At 46.9% G+C, this 11181-nt stretch overlaps 1 protein-coding gene across 3 annotated transcripts in view; it reads right to left on the reverse strand.

Moving 5' to 3' along the window:
* UBE4B (ubiquitination factor E4B) overlaps positions 1-11148 on the reverse strand; it is a 120776-nt gene extending 109628 nt beyond the window's left edge. For 2 of the 3 annotated variants that reach the window (XM_060626735.3, XM_060626731.3), the window contains exon 1: positions 10409-11147. In XM_060626735.3, coding sequence (XP_060482718.1) covers positions 10409-10432 — 24 coding nt within the window. In that variant the 5' untranslated portion in view covers positions 10433-11147. Of the gene's footprint in view, positions 1-10408 lie in introns of all 3 variants that reach the window. The other variant, XM_060626730.3, reaches the window with a different exon arrangement.
* Between the last annotated feature and the right edge of the window lie 33 nt (positions 11149-11181).

The raw sequence follows: 11181 nt of genomic DNA on the forward strand, positions 1-11181 counted from the left end.
GTGCCTCCAGTTCCTACTTCAGGGAAAGAAAGGAACTGAGTAAACACTGAATAAATAAAGCGATTGGTGATTATAACCGAGAACAGTAAAAGATAAAATAAAAAAAAAATTTTTTTTAACATTTATTTATTATTGAGAGACAGAGAGACCCAGAGCGTGAGCAGGGGAGGGGCGGGGGGAGACACAGAATCTGAAGCAGGCTCCAGGCTCTGAGCTGTCGGCACAGAGCCTGACGCGGGGCTCGAACTCACAAACTGCGAGATCATGACCTGAGCTGAAGTCGGTCGCCCAACCAACCGAGCCAGCCAGGCGCCCCAAAGATAAAATTTTTAAAGACGGGCTCACCAAATATTTTCTTCCCACTTCTTAAACCCATGACGTCTACCGTCTATACAGGGCTCCTCAGCCCATCCCTAAAGCCTATGCCTCACTCTTGAGCTCTCTATTCTCTCCTCCCACTGTCCCATTCCCTCTTGAACCTATTCACCAGCAATGAAACCGGTCCTGTCAAAGTCACCAATGACCTCCACGTTGCCAAATCCTATCGTCAAGGTCTGGTCCTCCACTAACTTACCTTATTGACATTAAACAGAGTTGAACACTCCCCTCTCCTCCTGGATGCCAGGACTGCACGCTCTCTTGACCTTCCTCCGACCTCAGGGGCTGTCCCCTATCGGTCCTTTTCCGGGTCCCGTTTATCTCCTCCCCGCCTCTAAATGCTGGAGCAGCTCAAGGCTCAGCCCTCTCACCTCCTCTCTTCTCCATTTATGTTCACTCCCTAGGTAATCTGTCCATTCTCATGATTTTAATACGGACACATCCTGATTGGTATCCCCAACTCCAACCTCCTTCTTGAGCTGCAAACCCAACATACGTCAACAAGCAACTCAACATCTCTACGTGGAAAACTGATAAACAATAAAACCATAATACGACTGAAACATAACTTAGTTTCTCCCTCCAATCTTCTTTCAATTTTCCTCATTTCAGTACACAACAACCCCATTTTTCAAGCTGTGTAGGTTAAGACTCTTGATATGACTATGGTAGAGATTGCTAGTTGCCTCCTAATTACACATTCAGCCAACATTTGGTTGTGGCCACGTGACTAAGTTCTGGCCAAGAAGGTATAAGCAGTCACATGCGATACTTTGGGATCACGTCCTTAAGGGATAGGAACATGCTCTTTCCCCCTTTAGTCCCCAAGTACTGGAACGCAGACGTGCGCGTAGATGCCGGAGCCGCCATACCGGACTGCGAGCCAGAAGCATCATACTGAGGACGATAGAGTACGAAACAAAGTGAGTCTGGCTCCCTAGTAATCATGAAATTACTAAACCAGCTTCTCAACCACCTACTCAGATTTTTACTTGACAGAAAAATAAGCTTCTATCTTGTTTAAGCCATTATTATTTTGGATCCCTGGGCTGCAGCAGCCAAACCGATATCCTAACTGACGCACAGAATTTGGAATCTGGAAGGAATCAACCTAAATAGACTATAAATATGTGGCAATGGCTTGGAGGTCAGCAAGGGCACAGATGTTGCAGACAGGAGGTTGGTAACTCTTAGTAGAGCACAACAAAATATTTGGTAAAACCTGTGACATCTTTGAAAATCGGCTGTGTGCCAATATGGCTGATAATTCTAGGGAAACTGGTCGAACAATTCACAATTTGGGTGCTTATTGGCTTCTTGCCACTTTCTAAGCAAGAAGTCCCACAAGAATGAGACAGATTCAAGCTACAAGTTGCCGATCTGCATGCAGAGATAAAAGGGAATATGGGTCTGCCTAAGGTATGTCTACGGCCTACAGTCAAAATCTACTCAGTCTGGTAATTCGGGGGCTAAATCAGGTTGAAAAAGCCAACTCCTTCAGTATCCAGCAGGAAACAAGCAGGAGAAACTGTTCATCCCCAGGAAGGGGACGTTCTCCAATGACCCGTCCCCAGAGGAAAACACATATTGAAAAAGCACCACAGAGGGCAAGGGACAAGGGAGTTCCTCCAAGAGAGCAGACCAAGGGCTGCTAAATGGGCAGTCGGGAACTCCTACCACCGCCAAGGCAGAAGTCCTCACAACGTGGCCTGCCAAGAGCTAACAATGGCTATGAACCGGTGAAGGGTCTGTACTTCCCGTGCTTCCCGTTTCTGAACCGGAGTTTTATTTCCATCGTCCTAACCGACTCAATCAGAGTCCATAACTGGGGGGGTGAGGGGAGGCAGTAGACATCTTGTATTCAATCTAAAGGTTCTTGGACTGTATATGAACCAGCCAGAGGTTCTGGGCTCAGAAGCTTACTGACGGCTGTCTCCTTTGGAAAGGTGCAGAGTGTGTGTGTTCAAGATTTGGGAAGAAGGGTCTGGAAAGAATGGCCTGCACTGTTCTCCCCTTCTAACATAAGAGAACTTTTAAGTGAACACACAGCTACCCAGGAGAACCTGTATTTCTCACTTCCCAGCAAGGAGCTGTGGCCATGTGACTGAGGCCAGTCACATGCAATGAGCTGTGGCCAATGGGCGGTGGGGGAGGCTGAGCAGAAGTGATCGTGTAGCTTCCAAGCTGTGCCATTCAAGAGAAGGAATGGGACTCCCTGCCCCTCTCCTCTTCCCTCTGCTAGGACGCACACACGCACAGACCAAAAGATGGAACCCTATGTTAGGCAAATTGGTACGACGAGACAGTAGGCACCTGGGCCACTAATGAACATAAAGCTGCCTCAGCAGCCCCGGCCTCCTCCCCAGACTCCCATTTGGAGAGAAATAAACATCGATCTGGTGTACAAAGCTGCTATTTCAGGTCTCTGTTACAACGAACGGTCTGCCCGATGATATCCTGACTCACCCGGCCACTCTCGACTCCGCTCTCACGCCCCACGTCCACCCCATCACTCAGTTCCAGGGGTTCCACCCACAAGATATGTGACAAGCCACTTCTTCACACTCACCCTGTCCTGGGATTCCTGTGATGGCCCAACTTTCTCTCTATGTCAATGCACTTATCAGCATACGATTCTAGGGTGCCTGGGAGGCTCAGTTGGCTAAGCGTCCAACTTCGGCTCAGGTCGTGATCTTGCGGTTTGTGAGTTCGAGCCCCACATCGGGCTCTGTGCTGACAGCTCTGAGCCTGGAGCCTGTTTCGGATTCTGTGTCTCCCTCTCTCTCTGCCCCTAACCCACTCGCATTCTGTCTCTGCCTCTCTCTCAAAAATAAATAAACACTAAAAAAAAAAAAAACCAAAAACAAAAAAACCCAGCATACAATTCTTTTAAAACATAAATCAGGGGCACCTGGGTGGCTGGCTCAGTCACCCAGGTTGAGCCGTCTGACTCTTGATTTTGCTTAAGTCGTGATCCCAGAGTCATGGGATCAAGCCCCAAATTGCCTGCTTGAGATTCTCTCTCTCTCTCCCCTTCTGCCCCTCTCCTGCTCATGTGTGCTCTCTCTCTCTAAAAATCATATATATCTTTTTTAAATAACAAATATTTGGGGCGCCTGGGTGGCTCAGTCAGTTAAGCAACTGACTTCTGCTCAGGTCATGATCTCATAGTTCATGGGTTCGAGCCCTGTGTCAGGCTCTGAGTTGACAGCTCAGAACCTGGAGACTGCTTCGGATTCTGTGTCTCCTTCTCTCTCTGTTCCTCCCCTGCTTGTTCTCTGTCTCTGTCTCTCAAAAATAAATAAATGTTAAAAAAAATTTAAATAACAAATATTTGCTTTTTTAAATAAATATATATTTTTTTAATAAATAAAAAAATAAAATATAAATCAGAATGAAACACCTGGTTGGCTCAGTTGGTGGAGCATGCAACTCTTGATCTCGGGGTCATGAGTTCTAGCCCCACACTGGACACAGAGATTAGTTTAAAAAAATAAAATTAGGGGCGCCTGGGTGGCTCAGTCGGTTAAGCGTCTGACTTCGGCTCAGGTCATGATCTCAAGGTTCGTGAGTTCAAGCCCTGCATCAGGCTCTGTGCTGACAACTCAGAGCCTGGAGCCTGTTTCAGATTCTGTGTCTCCCTCTCTCTCTCTGACTCTCCCCCGTTCATGCTCTGTCTCTGTCTCAAAAATAAATAAACGTGAAAAAAATTTAAAAAAAAATTAAAGTAAAAAAGAAAAAAACAACCCTAAGTCATAAAGTAAGACCCATGAAGGCAGGGAATTCTGCCTATATTTTTCACTGTGTATATCCTCATGTTCTAGAGCAATACTGGGCATATATCATATTCCACCAGATTTAAGATGTCACTGATTGTAAGCTGCACTATTATTTTTTGCACCGCCGAGAAAAAAAAATACTGCCCATTAAACCACGACAAAATGACTTAACAACAGACCGGGACAGAGCCGTAAACAGTTGCACCAGCCTCCCATTGCTTTGAAATTTCTTTCGGAGGGAGGTGCAGGGTCTCCGACCTTCAGCTGCATTGCCTAGGTGTGCAAGGCAATCCTTCTCACCGTACGTTCAACTTCAAAATGTGGCACAGCTTCACAAACCTATGGGCTGCCGCTTCTCTAAAGCTCCCTAACGCCCTCGGTTGGGGCTCTGCAATAAAACACAGGATCGTGGTCATTCCTCCCACAGCAAACATTTTCTTTACTCCTGTATTGACACCCCACAGATGTTGCCATTCCTCTCTGCATACAAAGTAACATTTGCTTTTACTGCTGATCAAAGTGTGAGTTTGGGGAAGGCATTTAAAACGGCAACTAAATTTAACTGCCGGTAGCACTCAACTGAAGGGGCAGTAACATAAACAGGTACCACCAGGTTTGCACATAAACAGGAAATGACGACTGTGTCACACCTGCCACCTGGCCGACGCAGGTCATACCATCAGAAGAAGCATCCCAGTTTCAAAGACGTTAAAACGTGAAGGGGAACAAAAAGGGGGTAGGGAGGGCATCTCACGGTTGACTCAGCCCCACGTGTAAGAACTCAAATTTATGCTGTTAGAATGACTGACGACTTCTGCTACCGGGCCCTAGCTCAGCAGGCTCCAGCCACACTGTGCCTCCTTGCCGTGCTGGCAGCAGACCAAGGATGTGCCCCTGGTTCCTGCCGTTCCTTGTACCTGGGAACACTCTTCCCCCCCACATGGCTCCCTATCATCCCTAAAAAAATTTTTTTTTACTTTTTAAATGTTTATTTATTTTTGAGACAGAGTGTTAGCGAGGGAAGGGCAGAGACAGAGAGGGAGACACTGAATCCGAAGCAGGCTCCAGGCTCTGAGCTGGCAGCGCAGAGCCCGACGCGGGGCCCAAACTCAGGAACAGGGAGATCATGACCTGAGCCAGAGTCGGACGCTCAACCGACTGAGCCGCCCAAGAGCCCCATGTCATCCCTACAATTTCTATTCAAAAGCCACCTCCTAAAACGGCACACGCTCCACATCCCCACTACTCTCCACCCTTTTTGCCCATTTGGTTTCTCTTCATAGGCTCATCACCAAATGACATCCCCTGTGGAACCAGCTGTCTATGATGTTTCCTCCCACTGGAAGTTCCATCCAGGCAGGGCTCCTGTGGTGTCTACCACGCGGCAAGTAAACAGTAAATATGGTTCAATGAGCTGCTTTCGGGAAGACACCTCCACCTAGACATACTGTAAGCACCTTGTGGGAAAATGCACTCTGTACCAAGCAAAGGCCCGAAGACCCAAGAGCCTCCCATCAGAAGTCTTGCTGTCTTCTTCCCCTACGAGAACACAGGGGCATTTTGATGAGTTCCACTCTTAGCAATAACTGGGGCAATAACTCCAAAGGGACAGTTAAAATGCTGTAAAGATTACAAACTTGCTCAGATTATTTCTGTGTTGGAGGTAGTTTAGTAAAGGAATTGGGAACTCTGGAATCAGGGGGCGCCTGGGTGGCTCAGTCAGTTAAGCGTCTGTCTTGGGCTCAGGTCATGAACTCGTGGTTCATGGGTTCGAGCCCTGCGTCGGGCTTTGTGCTGACAGCGCCCGCTTTGGATTCTCTGTCTCCCTCTCTCTCTGTCCTTCCACGGCTATTGTACTCTATCTCTCAAAAATAAATAAATAAACATTAAAAAAAAAAAAAAAAAAAAAAAAAGAACTCTGGAATCAGACCCTGGATTAGAAATCCAGGGTTCTGCCACTTCCTAGCTCTATGTCTTTCAGCAAGTTAACTGAATTTCTACTAGTCTCAACTTTCTTATCTGTAAAATGGGGTGACATTACCAACCTTGCTGAGCAAGTTAAGTGCTTAGCACATATTAAGCACTGAATAAATGTTAGCTGATATCATAACCATTCTCTGTCCCTTGATTAAGATGAACAAAAAGAGTGGAGAAGGGACCCGGGAGGATACATCCCACTTTCCTCCCAGGCTTGAGGAAGAATCCTCATTATAAAGTGAGTGGCAGCAATGATCTATTGTGGGGGAAAAGTAAGCTTAGGTTCTGAGGCCTGTTACAAAGAAAGAAAAGATCAAAGAGACAGAGATGTCAGAGTAGAAAGGCCGGGGTGGGGGTCTCCCTATGTTGACTCATCTTTCAATGGTCCAAATACCTGTTTGCTCCTTGTCTGGAATTCCTTAGCCGCCCCCCCCCCCCCATCCATCCTTCTCTCAAGCCAGAAACCAAAGAATCAGCTTCTTCTCTCCTCCCCCACCCCCGCCTCCTTTCTATCAATCCGATCACTGCAACTCCAAGCGCGTTAACTTAGATCCTCAGCATTTCTGGGGTCTGCCCTCCTCCACCCCCACTGCCAATGCCTCCCTTCGACTCCCACTCCTCACTGCTAGACAGCAACACCAGCCTCCTCGTCTGGCCCCCCGGCCTGCGGCCACCTTCTTCCAACCCACTTTTACACCCCTTGCCAGTTATCCTTCTAACCTCTTACCATTTCTCAAAGACTTCTTGCAGTCTTACTGCGGAAGTTCAAACTCCTAGGTACTTCTGAAAACCCTCCAAGATCTGGTGCTGGGCCACCTGCAACGACGCGACCCTCCCCCCCCCTCAGCAAACTCCTGTCCCCAGTCCCACTACTGCTCACTTTTTTCCTGGGCTCCCCAGTCTCCCTGCCATTGCCTGGCAACCACTGCTCAGCCTTCGGCATCACCTTATCCTGAAAGTCTTCACTACTACACTGCCCTAGCAGGGGTCCCTTCTTGTTTTTCCTGACGCCTTGTGCATCCCTCCACACCAGTACTTAGCACCCTGTACTGTAACTAATGGATTCCTATTTATCTCTACCTCCATCCCCATCCCCCGGTTAAATCGTAATTTCTTCCGGAAAAACGACTGTCTTGTTTTCTTTCCTAACATGCCTAATGCATCTCTGGGAATACACAGCATCTTTTAAAAAAAAAAAAAAAAAAATGTTTCCTGAGTGAACCATTTTGGAGGCGCATGATAAAAACAGTCAGTACCAAAAAGACCGTCAACTCGATCACCGCATGAATGCATTCATGAAAAACAACACTTCTACAGAAGAACTATGTAGATCAAGCATGTTAGTAGGACACGTGTATGGAAGCTGCAGTGACTTTATTGCCAGTTGTCAGGCAATAAAAGGTAGTAGAAAGAGCTTTCAGATCGGGCACCTCGGGTCTGAATTCCAACTCTGTCACCTTCGAAGCCAGGTCACTACGGACAAGTCAGTGAACCTAAATCTCAGCTGCCTCACCTGTAAAATAAGGAAAAGGTAAGGACTGCTTGACGGCAGGGCTTTGTTTTGTTTTTGTTTTTTGAGAAAGAGAGCCAGGGAGAGAGAGACAGAGGCAGAATCCCAAGCAGGCTCTGCCCTGACAGAACGGGGGTCTGAACTCACGAACCATGAGATCATGACCTGAGCCGAGATCAAGAGTGGGACACTCAAGGGACTGAGCCACCCGGGCGCCCCTCGGTCACACTGTTTTATTTAAGGAGACAGTGTTTGTCAAGTGCCTGGCACTGAGCAGGCTTCTAAGGCTGTTAATAGACGCTGGTCCCTTTCCACCCAAAGAACACTGCTAAAAAGTGCACGGTCACATATTCTGCATTTGGGAAGGAAGACTTACTCACCCCTCTTCCAAAACCTTGACCACACCCTAACTATCCCAGCCAGCCATCTTGAAGATGAACTAGGTCATAAAGAAGATTTAGCATCCCCCCCCCCAAAAAAAAGAATGAAAGAAAAGGAAAAAGCAAATCATCTCAATGCAACTTCATCACTATAGTTGAAAACAGGTTAAAATACCTGCCCTGCCCTACTCATAGCATCATCTTGGCATATGGAACACAAGTCTGAGTAGTGTACGGACGGAATGTAATGTAAATAATGAAGGCTTGGAATGTAGGTTCCTGAAGGGAATGAACTTAGTCATGGATCTATGCTCTATGGAGTAGAGAAAACTCTCTGTTTTCCAGAGACTGTATTCTCACACATTTCCATTTGGTTAAGATATAACACTCTGCCTTACCTGATTTCCTAATTCAGCCTGAAAGATCACTGTCTTACCTGTTTTCACCCTGAGATGTATGTTTGCATTTTCAGCAATATAAACGTATTACTTTCTATACTTTCTAACATTCAAATGAATGCCCCCTATCATATCTGTGACAAGAGTTTCCACCAAGAGAGTAACAATACAAGGCAAAAATTCTGGAGATGTCTTGGGACATTGTTCACTTAATCCCAGAATTAAGGAAATGGATTAACAACAACAAAAAAGAAATTTAAGATTTTTTTTTCCCCAAAAAACTTTGTTCCAGCTTCCACTGAGAGTATAGTAACAGCTACCGAACGGTTCCTCTGCGTTCAGGCCACCTAACCGTCGAATATAACTTTATGTTGATTTAATATTAGTAAATTTAAGTTTTCACATTTATTTCAATATTCTTTTGAACCTGAAAAATGCTTTTCTGATCTCCTCCCACCATGATTACATTTGTTCCTCTGTGGCCACAAAAAAGTTACAACTTCCTCAAGAACTGGGTAAAGTGAAGTACCACCGTTCAGATTATACGGTGCTTCATTTGTTTGAAAACAATTTCTGGGTGAAATCTCCAGTATGACGATTCAGAGAACGTCACGAAAAAAATAATTTCGGGAAGCAAAGGACTACTAAAAACATAAACGTTTTGCCTTCAGAGACATTACCCATTAACACTGATGTTAAAGAAAGGGGACACGGGAGGGGTGGTAAAAATTACCTAAAACAGAGTGCCTCTAAGGGATCTCTTGAGAGTTACCACCCCAAGGAAGGAAACTGTTCAATATTCTTCTAATTTTAGTTACGATTGCATTCCTGACGTATTTGAGAAAATAAGAGTCAGTAACACAGAATGAGCCATCCTGACTTTCCAAACAGCCAAGGAGCATGACCCACAAAATTATTTGTTTTCGTTCCTAGCTGACACTCGAACTCACCTCTTGCATGCTGCATCCCTGGAGAACTGTAGTCCCTAACTAAATATATTGACTACGCTAGCTGAAACTAAAGCATGTATGTTTTATAGCACAGCCAACCTGATGGATAGCTACTTTCACTGTAGGAAAGTGTTATATGAACTAGTGAAAGAAACGAGGAGGTATGCTGAAGAGAGGGAGGCCAGCAGGGATCCTGAAGGGGAAGCTCCCAATTTGTAAAAAGGAAGGGATAGAAGTCAGTAGGATCACAGAAAATTCCTGGTACCCTAATTGCCACCGTTTTTAGGACAACCTTATTAAATGATCTCTAAAACATCAAGAAAGGGATCTGTAAGACTCCTTCCAGAAATGATAATGGGAGTTTAAAAGTCATTTCCTTCCATTTGCTTCCTGCACAGAACACAAGTTAGAAAGGGCCAAAAACTGGAGAAAGGCAGAATGAAAGAGAAGTATGCCAGAGGTCACTAGTACCTGTTAAATTGCAGAATTTAACTGGAATTCACTGAGCTTGTTAGATGTATATTTTGTTAAATACCAAAGAATCTGTCTGTAGGCCACCCCCAAACACAGACGTCTGTTTAATCAACTTATGCAATGCAACAGCCACACGTACCTGGGATTTCAAATACTGCCTTTAAAAACACACACCCAGACGTTCTAATTCCACCCAAAATTATTTTCTTAAATCTCTGCAGTGAGGCGCGCGTGCACGCACACATTAACTTGATGTAAATGTAGCCTTTCTTGCCTAAACACCCCGAGGAAAAGAATAAACGCCTCAATGTGCTCTCCTCTTCTTTCAGACCCTAAAAGCCTCGAAAAGAAGCAAATGGAGTTCAGAATGAAGAAAGAGAGCAAGATAATACGGGAGAACACAACCAGAGACCCACTCAGGGACCCGTTTTATTCTTGGAAAATGTCATCTCCATTCCTTCCCCAAGCCCAAAGGCCAGGCACCACTGGCGCAATACCTTCCTTGTCCAAAGCGCCAAAGAGTTGCCAACTAATCTCCCAAGGTGTCCCCCAACCTCCTCACCTCATCAGCGCTCAGCTCCTCCATCGCTTTTCTCTTAATGGTGAAAGGCGTTAGGGAGAGATCCTTCTGTTCTTGTGACCAGGGCGGGAGGAGAGTGGAAGGTGTCTATCGGGCTGTCTGGTCCCCCGAATGGGGGAGGTTTCAGAATTGCATAGTCAGAGGTTAAAAAATAAGAACACGAGAGGCACTGAACCGCCCTGGCGTCGGTCACTCCAATCGCCCCAGAGCCTCCTACAGCCGCCTGTGCCCCGAGGAGCCTCCTTTGGCCGCCACTGCTGCTGCTACAGGGTTATCTTAAGGCGCCACTATTGCCCTCTGCTTCCCAGGTTACCCGGACCAGGGACTCGGGTCTCCAGCTCGTCTCGTGCCCTGAGCCTGCTGTGTCTTCGCGGTGGTGGCACGGCAGGTGTGCTTCCTCCAGCAGATCCTGCTCTCCTTCCTACCCTTTGCCCCTGGCGGGAACTGTTGGACTGCAGAACGGATGCCCCGAGGTAAGGCGACCCCAGAGCCGCCGAGGCAGAGCCCAGCACTGAAGAGGGAAGCCCCTCCCCTCCCAAAGCAGGCCGGCCACGCCCCGCCTCCACGCCGGAGCCCGGGCAGGGGGGAGGGGGAGGACGGGACTCGCGATGCTCTGGACGGAAGAGTAAATCCTCCTACCCCTCCACCCCTACTCTTACCCCCTCGCCCCACCAAGTATTATTCATCAAAACAACAGGGCGGCCATCTTTGAAAGGGATCACGTGACCCCCGCCAGGGAGGCGGGGCTTCTGGCC

Source organism: Panthera onca, chromosome C1 (assembly GCF_046562875.1).
Source record: "Panthera onca isolate mPanOnc1 chromosome C1, mPanOnc1 haplotype 2, whole genome shotgun sequence".
Classification (NCBI taxonomy): Eukaryota; Metazoa; Chordata; class Mammalia; order Carnivora; family Felidae; genus Panthera; species Panthera onca.